This window comes from Eurytemora carolleeae, unplaced genomic scaffold (genome assembly GCF_000591075.1).
Source record: "Eurytemora carolleeae unplaced genomic scaffold, Eaff_2.0 scaffold96, whole genome shotgun sequence".
NCBI lineage: Eukaryota > Metazoa > Arthropoda > Copepoda > Calanoida > Temoridae > Eurytemora > Eurytemora carolleeae.
This window is the reverse complement of record NW_019396134.1, coordinates 67,117-80,591: the sequence shown is the minus strand read 5'-3', so window position 1 is coordinate 80,591 and position 13,475 is coordinate 67,117. Positions and strand designations below refer to the sequence as shown.

The 13,475-nt window shown below is 32.8% G+C and overlaps 1 protein-coding gene across 3 annotated transcripts; it reads left to right on the top strand.

Moving 5' to 3' along the window:
* Positions 1-2,839: 2,839 nt before the first annotated feature.
* On the top strand, positions 2,840-8,927 carry LOC111695968 (uncharacterized). Of its 3 annotated transcripts, none has more exons than XM_023465463.1 (7): positions 2,840-2,948; positions 4,032-4,087; positions 5,499-5,548; positions 6,364-6,850; positions 7,427-7,532; positions 8,179-8,324; positions 8,904-8,927. In XM_023465463.1, exons 1-6 carry the CDS (start codon positions 2,944-2,946, stop codon positions 8,249-8,251), a joined length of 777 nt encoding a protein of 258 aa, XP_023321231.1. In that variant the 5' UTR covers positions 2,840-2,943; the 3' UTR covers positions 8,252-8,324; positions 8,904-8,927. The 3 variants fall into 3 exon arrangements, with proteins under 3 accessions (XP_023321231.1, XP_023321230.1, XP_023321229.1); XM_023465462.1 differs by having other exon boundaries at positions 6,361-6,850; positions 8,179-8,313; XM_023465461.1 differs by having other exon boundaries at positions 6,361-6,850.
* Positions 8,928-13,475: the final 4,548 nt, after the last annotated feature.

Here is a 13,475-nt window from a genome sequence, read left to right as displayed (position 1 = left end):
TTTTATTCCACAATTTTTTATTTTACTAGAAAGAAACCCAAATGATGACAATATGCAAAATTTTATTTAGATTCCTCAAAAAAATGAAGACGGCTCCTAAATGTATTAACATAAGTCAAACTGACCCTCCCCTTCAGACATCTTAAACCTTCCTGGAATGATGATAATATAATTTTCTAGAAATGTAAATCTATATTTTTTCCAAGTTTGGCTAAGAGTGTAAAGTAATTACACCTGGTTAACTTGATAAGATCTTAATTAAAAACTTCTTACTTAAGGGACTGCAAGCGTAATTTCAAGTGACCTACCTTGCAAGATGGCAATGTCCGATTTAAAATGGTATTCCCTTGAAATCCTTATCAATAATACAAAGGATACTGTGTCGTTAATCTATGTTTAAAAGTGATTGATAATGATCCTATATGTTTCCCTGCAGTATAGTTATTGAAAATAATCGCAGTCAAATTATAGTAAAATTGATATCAAATGAAAACATATTGAAGTTAAAGATCTTATTAACGAAATATGCTGCAAATGGAAGAAGACATTCAAAACTATTCACCAATTGTCATGTTTCGTGGGACACCCTGTCTATAATTATATCTCAGAAGGGTGCGACGACTGTTGTATATTCAGATTTAAGGTTTAAACTCAACATGATATAAAGGGGTTATATCTAGTTTTACTATTTGACCTAGGGTGTCCCAATGAACATTGGAATTTAGAGACGACTTGAAAATCGTCTTTGATGTCTAATAATTGATAAATGACAAAAAATATATAAAACGAGACTGAAGGTGTCTAATGAGTTTTTCAGAAAACGGGCTGTCTTAGTTGAATCTTTAACCCTATCACGATTCTAAATAACTTTAAAACATTGGAACACTTATTCTCTTTTGCAATTTCATTGTTTTAAAGAAATTTAACTAAAAATAATGGCGGTGGAGGATGGTCAAACCGACGGTGTTCAGAAAATCAAACTTTTTTATCAATCAAGCTACAGGGCTACTATTTATATATTTAAAAAGCCTTTGAAAAATGAATGTAATAAAATGTGTCACAATAACTATTTTTGAACATTTTTCCGACGTACTTTTAGAACTTTTTAAAAACCACCCTTGCACCTTAAAACCATTAAAGTTAGAGGTCTAATTTTATTTAATGAGCAGGCCTTGAACAGTTGGACTAGGGACATTTATCACACTTCCCTATCTCAACTCTAAGGGCAAAATCTTAGGGGTAGACCACCACCCCCATCCATATTATAGACCAAACTAGCCCCATCGGGAAAGGGTTAACGGGATATTAAACATTGAATTTCTTCAGATAACGACAGGAATATGAACAAATCTGTTGAATATATCTGTCATTTTGGAAGGAGCAAAAATGTTAGACCATGTAGACCATATATTGGATATTAATTAAGACCAGTAACTTTCGGTGTTAATATTTTTTTAAACAAAAATACAGGGTTACCCATAAAACATGAGAATGTAAAGACGATCTGAAACTCTACATACCAAATTACAGTTGCAGGGAGTCTTGAATATAGGGAAACAGACAGTATAAATTCCGTACAGTCGTCTCTTATATATTATCTTTGTGGGTAACCCTGTATAATCATTTTTTATTAAAAATTTAACCATATTTTTTTCAAAAGTATAACATTTCTAATTAAAAAATATGACGACATTTTAGTTTTACACAAAAATATACCCATGTATAAAGCATTCTTTTTACTAAAAAATAACCACTTTTTTAATGAAAATTTAACTACAGGGTGTCCCACGAAACATGACAGTTGGCAAATATTTTAAAATGTCTTCTTACATGATTTGTTAAATGGTTTGATGCCAAAAAATAATAATAAAAATATTATATTGCAGTCATATAGTCATATGATTTTGAAGTAAAATACATTTGAGTATAAGATTATTTGAAATTAAGTAAACTGCATGGAAGTCTTTGATATCTAATAGTAATACAGTATATGGAAGAAGACATTGAAAACCATTTTTTTCCAAAGTATATCAGTACAATGAAGACGACTTTCGATTTCAGCTTATTTTTAGATTAAATTTTTAAACGGCATGTGAATACACATAAACATAAAAGTTAAGAGTATCTGTCCATTACAAAACCTTTTTTTGATTACTTGTAAACTTGTTATTCGAAATAAGCTTTTAAACAATCAAAACTTAGAAAAAAGTCGTCTTCATTGTATTAATATAATCGCCTACCACTGTATTATTAAAGCGTTCTATTTTTTCTCTCCACCCATTTAATATTTGTCATAATTTACAACAATCGATTAGCTACTAGAAGCTAATCCAATATTTGAAATAAATTTTTAAAAATCGATTTAAAGTTTTTGTTCTGGCCGGCCGGCCAAATATGTTGCCGTAAACCAAACCCTTCTATGTTCTCACCATCTCCTCTCATCGATGTTTTGAACTCGTGTGTACTCTTTTGCCCAATTTCTTAGTCATTCCCATATAGGTGTATAGGTAGCAGTGTAGATAAATAGATACGAACTGTAGTTGTACCTATGGTAACATGTTTAAGAAATTTGGCATAAAGGCCTGGATTGATGAAACTTTTGAAATTACTAAACTTGGACATTTAATGATATTTTTGAATTTTTTTGAAAAATAAATCATCCTGAAATACATAAAGTAAGTCGATTTTTTATTATTTAAAAAAACGTCCTTAAAACTTTTACACACCAAATATTTAACTCAAAAACAAACTCTTAAACTCAGTTTATTTTATATTTTTAAGTTTTTAGCTCAGGGTGCATCTTAACGTAGGATGTACTGAGGTGTACGGTATAAACTGTACAGTTGTACAACATACAAATCTGATCATTGTACAATTTTAAACGAATATAATCCATCTGATTTCTGAAAGTGAATTTGAAGACATACATCTTATTTTGAAATAATGAGGTAAATTGTAAATATTTTTTTTCTGTATTATTCAAGTTACACTTTTTAACTTAAAGGGAATAACTGCGTAATTTCAAATGATCCTCTATGCAAAAAGTTGGCAACATCCGGCCTTTAAAACATGATATTATGATTTTGATTTCGATGTTTATGATATTGATATATCCAATTGTGATTTATCTTCAAAAGTGACTTGTACATTTCTATGCTGCAGGAAAACATGATAGAGAATTATTAGAATTAACCACTTTTAAATCTAACAGCAATATCTTTAACATTATTATTCAGATCAAGGTTTCAAGGAAACCATTGTAAACTGGGCATTACCAGATAGTTACTTTTGAATTAGCTTTTTAATTTTATTGTTAATAAAATTCTATAAAAAGGAATAAATCCCAGGAAGGAAACCCGGAAGATTCTCTTACAGAAACTATTTTCAAGTTTTGGTATTTGGAAGCATTCTATTTATTCCTAACCTAAGCAAGCAAAGTGTTTAGCTATAATTTAACCCCTTAAGCCTTGACACGGAGAAATGAAGAGGATTTGTTCAAAGCATTGGTTTAATTTCAAATTAATTTTAATTACCATCAAATCTTCTTGACACACAATAAGCAAGATATAATTGGGTTTTTTTTTTGTTTTGAAAAATGTTGAATTTTCACAATGTCTTCAATTGTCTTTGAACCAAAAATCCACTGCAAGTCACTTTCACAATTATCAATTTTAACTTAGAAAATAAGGATATCTCGTTCTTTCTTAGTTAGACAAAACGTGTAAAGAGGAGCTAACATTTGAATATTTAAAATTATGGTTTTTTCTATTAATAAAAGCTTGCGGTTGTATGCGAAGATAATCAAGGAAATTGTCAAAATATTAGTGAGAAATGACGATATCTTCCTCATTGTTACTCAAAGGTTTGAAGACTATCGTTGTAAGTCGGCCAGGCCACTCAGGGATGGTCACTTGAGATTACCTTTTTATATGGAACCAAATATATTGACCCACTGTAATCATTAAATTTTTTCTGATACATTCACATACGTTCAAGAAATATTATTCAATCTAATCCTGGTTCTAATTTAGGAGTGTTCATTTCCGTATTCTGCTAATTCTTCTCAGTTTATTAATCAGAAAACCAGGTAAACAATTGGCCTAAATTAGGCATAAGGCAACCAGATAAACAAGGCCTGGAAAAGGCATAAGGCAACCAGGTAATCAAGGTCTGGAATAAGCATGAGGCAACCAGGTAAACAAGGCCTGGAATAGGCATAAGGCAACCAGGTAATCAAGGTCTGGAATAAGCATGAGGCAACCAGATAAACAAGACCTAGAATAGACATAAGGTAACCAGGTAATCAAGGTCTGGAATAAGCATGAGGCAACCAGGTAAACAAGGCCTGGAATAGGCATAAGGCAACCAGGTATACAAGGCCTGGAATAGGCATAAGGAAACCAGATAAACAAGGCCTAGAATAAGCACAAGACATTTAGGTAAAGACGGCCTAGAATATGCATAAAGCAACCAGGTAAACAAGGCCTAGAATAGACATAAGGAAACCAGGTAAACAAGGCCTAGAATAGACATAAGGCAACCAGGTAAACAAGGCCTAGAATAGATATAAGGCAACCAGGTAAACAAGGCATAGAATAGACATAAGGCAACCAGGTAAACAAGGCCTAGAATAGACATAAGGCAACCAGTTAAACAAGGCCTAAAATAGATATAAGGCAACCAGGTAAACAAGGCCTAGAATAGATATAAGGCAACCAGGTAAACAAGGCCTAGAATATACATAACACAATAAGGTAAACAAAGCCTATAGATTATGCAAAAGGTAACCAAGGTCTAGTTTTGTATTAGTATACTTTACAGGGTTAATAAAATGAACCGGGATAAGCGTTGTTTTACAAAGCATAATTAATAATGAATGAAGGGTTCATGGTTTAGGTGGAATAATATCGAAATAAAATGAACCAAATGCAAATGTATCTGTTATCAGAGAGTAAATGAAAATCTGAAAAACTCTTTTTTCTGAATTTTTTTTTTGTAGAAATCAATTAGAAAATTTCTAGTCTATTATAAAATAAATCTCTAAAGAAATAAAAGAGTTTAAAAAATCTGGTGTTTTAATTTTTGAGATTTGGTGCAGATTTGAACAATTTTTTGTTATAAGCTTTTTTTTCAAATTGCAAGTTAACAATTAAACAAAAAGAAGCTGTTACCTGACAGCTTCTTTTTGTTTTCTTATCCATGTGTATCCATGCTGTTTGAAAGCATTATAAAAATAAAAACTTAAAACCGAAATTCGTTATCATTGTATTGAATGATACGACGACGACTGTACAGGGTACTGTACAGTGTACTGTGTACAATAAATGATTTTTTAGCAGAAACGGATTTTTTATTTACTTAAAACATTGTTGCATTTTGATCAATACATTGTAAATTTAGAGTTTTGTAAACCAACGCTAATCCCGGTTTTATTAACTATTTATTTTTTACCGTTGTTTTCATGAATTATAAATGTTTGACAATTATTAAAATTTTAGTTGAAACGAGAGTTACAAATCCCGTCATCATATCAACAAATAGTTCAAAAGTAAGTCACATCTTATTATTTAGGAATGTGAAAAACCAAAAAATACATTTTATAAAATTCCTAAAATTTAAATATACTTTATTTATTTGTCTAATTAAAAATGCAAAATCAATGAAATTTTCCCGGAAAAAAATATATTTTTGGTAGGCAGCAATTTTCATTAATCCCGGTAGTCTAAAAACTTATTTATGCAGGTACATGTTAAAACCAGTCTTTTATATAGGAATGTCATTTTGTTTTTATTCTGTCTCTAACAGTTTTCCGGCATTTTTATTGCTTTCGAAATTTTAAAACAAAAAATATTTAGACGTTTTTAAGAATCCGGAGAGATTTTATACGGTAATAATATGATAATCTTATGCGGCCTTCGTTAAAGAATACATCAAGATTAGTTCATCTCGTTTAAGAATTCCATTATTACATTTTTATCCTCATAAGATTATTATTATATCATATTTGTGAGGTTCCATGGGCACATNTACACCTACAGTGTAAGAATAAGCATTCTTAAACGCTAGAAAGCGAACAATATTAAAATTGTTCCTCCTGAACCGTGTAATAATGGGAATTCTTACACGATAGGTTTACTACTATGGAACCGAACAGATATGATATAATACTTATTCTTAATTTGTTCAAAAGCAAAGATGAACAAAACTAAAAAGATTTTTATTAGACCTCTTACATACTGATTGAATTGAACACTGAACAGTCCTGGATTTTAAAACTTAAAAATTTCAATCTTAAAAATCCATAGTATCATAAAATGTTTTTAATTCGATTGTTTTTTTTCTAATATTTTATCTGTCCAGAAGGATTCAGTTCTTCCACCCGATCAAGAAGGCGAAAACCAAGATGGCAGTGAGACAGACCCAGAAAATGCGCGTGCAGAAATGTTTTTACGCCAAGAAGTACAGTTCCAAAACTTTCTAAATCTGATCCAAGTAATCGAAGAGGATGTTCCTGACTATGGAACTGCTGCGACACCCTCTGTAAGGAATGAAACTGTTATCAAAAACCCAAATCTTCTGTCTGATCCTAATCCTGTATCTGATCAATCTGGACCATTCAATAGCATTCATCCTAAACTAGAACCTGCCAAAACACAAAAGCAAAGTCCTGAAAATCCTGGAAATAAACATGTACATAATGTACAGCAAGAGTTTACAAATACGTTTTCCAAGATGAATGCAGAGAAGAAAACTAATGAATCCAAAGGAAGAAATCAGACAAATCTACCATTTGTTCAACCTGAGATTATTGTTCGGATTAAACCTGTCAATGGAACTAGCCATGATTCAGGCAAGAAATATTAATATATTTTACTTTTTATATATTTTACTTGTTTTGAATCTCCTGTGACGTATAAGGACAGCTCGATAACTAACTTTATCGTAAACAAACAAAAATAAGTAGTGATTGTAAATTGTAGCTCCCTTGCAAAGAAAGACTAATTTTTAATCTTTGATTTGAAATAAAACTAGTTCTTGGGCTGTCTTGTTAAATGCAAACAAACCTTGTCATCCTTATTTATATTTTTTTTCAATTGTTTCTAAACATAGATCTTAAATAGGGAAAACAGTAAGTTTAATTTAAATTGACTCTCCATGAAAAGATGCCAATGCCCGATTTACAACAGTACTCATAAAAGCATTGTGTGATCAAGTGTGAATTAGATATCAATGTTTATAGTTTTGAAAACCAACTAATTTCAATTTATGGTTTCTCAACAAAATTCAATTGCGCCTTTCTATTCCAAATTATTGATAAAATAAAGGTTTCTAGGGTTTCGTTGTAAATCGGGCAATGCCATCTTTGAATAGAGGGTATCTTGAAACTACAGTGACAGTCCCTTTAAATATATACTTTTGATGGCAGGTATTCCACGTGAAAGAGATCAAGCAGAAGCTGGCAAGGTTGATGGGTTGAACCAAGGGGAGAAGGAGGGTCAACCTAAGAATTCTGAGCATGATACGGAAAATAGGTTTGCTATTTATTAAGTTTTTTTTTACAATTTGGTTGAAGAAAATTTAATTTTTGGAGATGATTGAAGGGTTCCCTAAATAAAAATTTCCTTTTTTAATGATAATATTATTTTTTTTCCGGAAAAACTCAAATCTTTGTAAAATACAATATTCTCTTCAAGATGTTGATTTAAGAAAAACTAAATTTTGCTGGTTCAGAATTTTTTTCAATTATTTCGTCTATTATGTTCGTCATAAATTTTGAAGTTTGGAAAAATTTAGAGAATGAAAATAATCAAAAAAATTGAATAAAATTTTCAAAAGACTAACGTTTTACTTTCAATTTACGATCACTGGAAAAATTTAATATTTTTATTTTTATTTAGTGGAAGTCAAATAAAAGTACAATTATCTACCCACAAAGGTTGACAATTTTTTGCGCGATGGTATAAAGGTTAAATTTGGTCTGCTGCTTTTTTGTAATTTGGTTAAAAAACAAATGAAGTACAGTCGTCTTTGAAATCTCATCTTTTGTGGGTAACCCTGTATAAGTACGTCCCCCTTTTAAGTTTTAATCTTATTTGTTCAGAGGCAAATCAGTGACTTTTGACGTTAAATATCGTTTGTATTTTCAGAAATTTTAAATTAAAAATTTGTCTTTTTCAGGAATGATGATGATTACAATGGAGTTCTACCGTACTGGATGACCTACTCGTACTGGTTCGGCAGAACAAGATAGTTTTCATCAAACCATCTTTATTATGCATTTTTAAACCTTTTAGAATAGTATAATCATTAAAGGGACTGGAAACGTAATTTCAAGTAGGGCTGGGCACGTTCCGACTTTTTTGAAATCGTTCCGTTCCGTTCTAGAACGAGGGCCATCAGCTAAAACGTTCCGTTCTCGTTCCTCTTTTTTTATCGTTCCGTTCTCGTTCCGTTCCGTCCCTTTCCGTTCCGTTCTCAGTAGAAAAACGGTCTTCCCGTTCCATTCCGTTCTTATTTAACCGTTCTTTTCAAGCAATTCCCGTTCCGTTCTTTTACTAATCGTTCTATTATTTTTAAGAACGCGTTCTTGATCGTTCCGTTCTTTCTGGGGAGAGAACAACCGTTCCACCAGGAACGCGCCCAGCCCTAATTTCAAGTGACCCTCCATGCTAAGATGGCAATGCCCTATTTACAACGGTACCCTTGAAACCTTTATCTGATCAATAATGTGGAAGACATTGTAGTTTCTTCATTTGAAAGTATTAATTTCTGATAATTATGATATCCCGTTTATAATATATATAATCTAATTCATACTTGATCAGACAAAGCTTTTAAGGGTGCCGTTGTGAATCGGGCGTAAACATTTCTGAATGGAGGGTCACTTGAAATTACCCTTTCAGTCCCTGGAAGCTCAAAATATATAAGTAACATATTTTATCTTGAAATTTAAAAGTAGAAATTCTCAATTTGGTTCGAAAGTAATTTGTTTATATTTGAGCTAAAGTTTCTTTGCTAGTTTTATTCTATCAACTTTATAAATTATTTGAAAAATATCTAACTATGTAAATGTTGAAATAAAATCTAAAATCTTAAACAATTTTGTTTGCGAGTTTTCAGATTTGTAGAAAAATGCCCGGACCACGGTCGAGGAAATATCTTTTCTTTACTGAGAATTTAGAAAAAGACTGTTCTGTTCAACAATAGAACAAATACAGTTGATGGTGTATCTTTCGACCTACGCAAATCCGCTATACTACACTTTTGACCTACGCCAAATCCGCTATACAACAAATCCATCCGACCTACTATCACGTGGTTTTACAGCTGCTATGTGGACTTGTGGCCGCAGCGCCCTGCCCCCTAGCCTGTCCTAGAGGCGGCGTTCAGCCCCCTAGCCACAGTGCTCGGCCCAGAAATTGTCTTAACCTAACCTAACCCTCAAATAATACAAAAAACAGCTGGCGTAGGTCCGATATTGTAGTAGGTCAGAAGTTTAGTAGGGGGGATGTTGCATATAGACGATGTAACTTTTCCTTTTTTCAGAGATTGTCAAGAAACGTTTAGAAGACAGGTGAGGCGTCAATCCGAGAGTGATATAATGCCCGGGTAGAGGGGCACTGCTTGATATAATGCTCGGGTAGAGGGGCACTGCTTAATATAATGTCAGGGTAGAGGGGCACTGCTTGATATAATGCCCGGGTAGAGGGGCACTGCTTGATATAATGCCCGGGTAGAGGGGCACTGCTTGATATAATGCCAGGGTAGAGAGGCACTGCTTGATATAATGCCCGGGTAGAGGGGCACTGCTTGATTAATGCCCGGGTAGAGGGGCACTGCTTGATTTAATGCCCGGGTAGAGAGGCACTGCTTGATATAATGCCCGGGTAGAGGGGCACTGCTTGATATAATGCCCGGGTAGAGGGGCACTGCTTGATTAATGCCCGGGTAGAGGGGCACTGCTTGATTTAATGCCCGGGTAGAGAGGCACTGCTTGATATAATGCCCGGGTAGAGGGGCACTGCTTGATATAATGCCCGGGTAGAGGGGCACTGCTTGATATAATGCCTGGGTAGAGGGGCACTGCTTGATATAATGCCCGGGTAGAGGGGCACTGCTTGATGATTTGAACACTTTCTCCACAATATCGAATTGTGGATGCATTGATAATCATCTTCTGAACGTATAAACATAAAAGTTGAATTAGTTTTTAAATGTAACAATACCACAATTTCGTCTCGAATGTCGTTTTCTTTTCAAAGAATTTAAAGACATAAATAAATTAACTTATATCCCTTGCACATTCAAAAGTTATGTAAAAATTAGTCGTTTAAAATGTAAACGAATCTATTTGATAAATTTAGATATTTTTTAATTGATGTTTATGACCTAAACACAGTCCCCGGTCATTATTTCACGCCTGGACACTTTATCGCGTGACACCGGCCAAACATCACCCTCTCATCAAGTAGCTAGGAAAGAGTTCTGACCTGAATTCCCATTAAGAATGCTTGCAGGAGCTGATGAAAAATGAACTAAAAGATGCTCAAATCAAGGTTTTACATCAAACCTTTTAGGAGCTGAAAAGAGTCTCACAGAGCTTTTTATGGCTAAAGATGGACAATTTGAAACGTTACTTGAAGAACTTGGCCCCATGCTGGAGGAGGATCCTAGAGATCAGGAGGAATGGAGGGATGACTAGATCTTTTCTAATTATGTATTTTCTTAATAAATCTTTATAATTTAAACTTTTACAATAGTTTATTTAAAGGGACAGTAAAGGGAAAATGAAAGGGGGTATAGGCTGAAAGCTAATCACTTTAGCTCTTGATCGCGACCCATGAAAGTTATATCTGATGTTACTATCTCGAGAAATTGATATAAAACTGTGTTAAAATGATACAAAAGTTCATATATGTAAAATTTAGAAAATCTTAAACTTAAATCATGTGACCAGAACTATCACCAATGGCAGAGCAGTATACTGATCACGTGTCTCTGCCTGTATCACGTGACCACTTTACTGCATTGTCATTGGTGGATTTTCTGGTCAAGCAATTCAGACGTGTAAATAAAATTATGAATTAAATCTATTAAAAATAGAAATAACAAATATAAAATTAGAATTGGAGCAAACCTAAGTAATAATTAGCTTTCTCGGGGATATTATCGTTTTCAGATTGGTTGCTTATTTGCTGAATTTGATCTATTTAAACCCACTACTTTTATACAAAATTGTATATACATTAATTTTCGTATAAATTTGACACAGTTGTAAATCAATTTCTCGAGATAGGAACATCAGATAAAACTTTCATGGGTCGCGATCGAGAGCTAAAGTGATTAGCTTTCAGTCTATACCCCCTTTCATTTTTCCTTTACTGTCCCTTTAAGACACCGGTCAACTCAAATATAGGGAACTGTAAATGGAATATTGATGTTAGGTATAATTGAAGGTACTTTCCCAAAGGCATATTCCGAAGTGGCAACTTCCCAAGTCGGTCCTAGCCGTAGCGCTCGGCATGCTGCGCCTCAAAAGGCCTAACCTAACCTCACATGTACATTTGTGAAGATGCCACTTAGTAAATTTGTCACTTGGTAGGAGTACAGGGTGTCCCAATAAACATGGGAATTCAGTGACGAATTCGATATCGTTTATGTTAAGAATTAGCATTGTAATACCTAATTTCAAAAGCAATTAATTTTACTGATTACAGCTTCCTTAGTAAGTATCACTATACTAAATCAAAGAATTATATTTATAAAGACGATATCGAATTCGTCACTGCAAATTTCCATGTTTATTGGGACACCCTGTACCTAAATCCTATATTTTGATGTAACCTAGAAAAACTTGCTGAAATTGCTATAAAAATATTAGAAAGTGATAGAAATAGCTAATATTTAGAGATCTAGACAACTTTGTTAGTTATGCACATGATTTTAAGACCACGTCGACTTCTAAGTGTCGCAACAACTTGAGCTTGCGTTTTACTTCACCAACTCACTTTATGTACTTTTTTGAAGCCTTTTAAAACTGTGATGTGTCTGTTCTTAGCGTCAGGTTATTTGGAGCAATTAGCAAAATCCTGTATAAGCTCTGCTAGAGAGCTTACACAAAGCATTTAAGCTTACACTGTGTTTTTATAATTTACAAAAATATCTAGATAAAATCATATCATTTTAATTTGCAATTAATTAATTAATTAATTAAGGGAGCTAATCTAAAAACCTAAAATGACAATGGAGTATGGACAATGGAGACAATCTATAAATCTGATGGAGATGCTGATTAGATAAGATTTCAACATCTTTTGATAGATTCTAATAAAAGTGATAAGAATAACTAAATGGTTTATTATGATGAATTAATTTCAAAATTTGAAGCATTTTTTTGGCACAAATTGATTGGTCACAGGAACAAATTCAAAGTAATGCACTTCTTACTGCATTTGTGTAAAATCTAATAACAGAACAGAACTATTGAAGAATGGAGTTATGAGGTAAAAAAGGAGAAACATTAAATTTTCTTCAAATAAACTTTTGTTTTATTTTTAACTTTCTCTTATCCTTCTTTTTTTTCTCCATATAAGTAGATGATAATTGATAAACTAAAGGCCGAATTTAAAGAATTTGAGCCGTGGCTTAAATTTAAGCCGGGGCTCAAATATGGTTGGTTTTACATAATATTGTATTAAATTTTTTCAAGATTTAAGCCAGCGCTCAATTTAAACTGGTTTTGGGGGGATTTGAGACTCGGCTTGAAATTTTAAAAAATGGGCCAGCGCAAGCATTTTTAAAATCATAAATTACTAAAGAAGGTCGATTAAAAAAATATCATGTCGATATGGTTTTCTAAACTTGCGCCTTGAACCACTAATGGGCTATATTTATAAATAAAGTTATTTTTTTGAAATTTTGAACATTGTTTGATCAGGAAGAGAGTTTTCAGGCAAATTTCCACTAAAAATGTCGTGTTTCCCTATTACAGTAATAACCAGAAAACTCTGGAATAGGAAGTTAACTTGTAGTCTCTATAGTTATGACTTTAAATAGTTCAATAAACATGAAACAAAGCAATTGTGCAAGTGTAAACATTTAAAATTTGTTAACAAATGTTTATGATTGTCATAGTTTTGAAATCAGTGTTTCAAGACGCGGTTTTTTGGTTCCAATGTCGACATATTTGAAAGTGAGAAAAACAAATTTTTCATTTTTGTTTTACTTTTTTTTACAATTTCGACTTTTATCTTTCGACAAAAGATAACTCAAGAATTAAAGCAATCTGGGTATTAACCAAATAGATTATCAAGTACAATAGGTGGCAACAGAGAAATAAACCAATTTTGCACAACGTCACAAGTGTCAAATATAACAAGGAAAACGAAATTGTCTCACATTAGTTCAGGCCCGTAGCCAGGATTTGACCAGGGGGGGTGCAATAAGACGCGCCGCCGCCGAAAATTTTTTTTTGA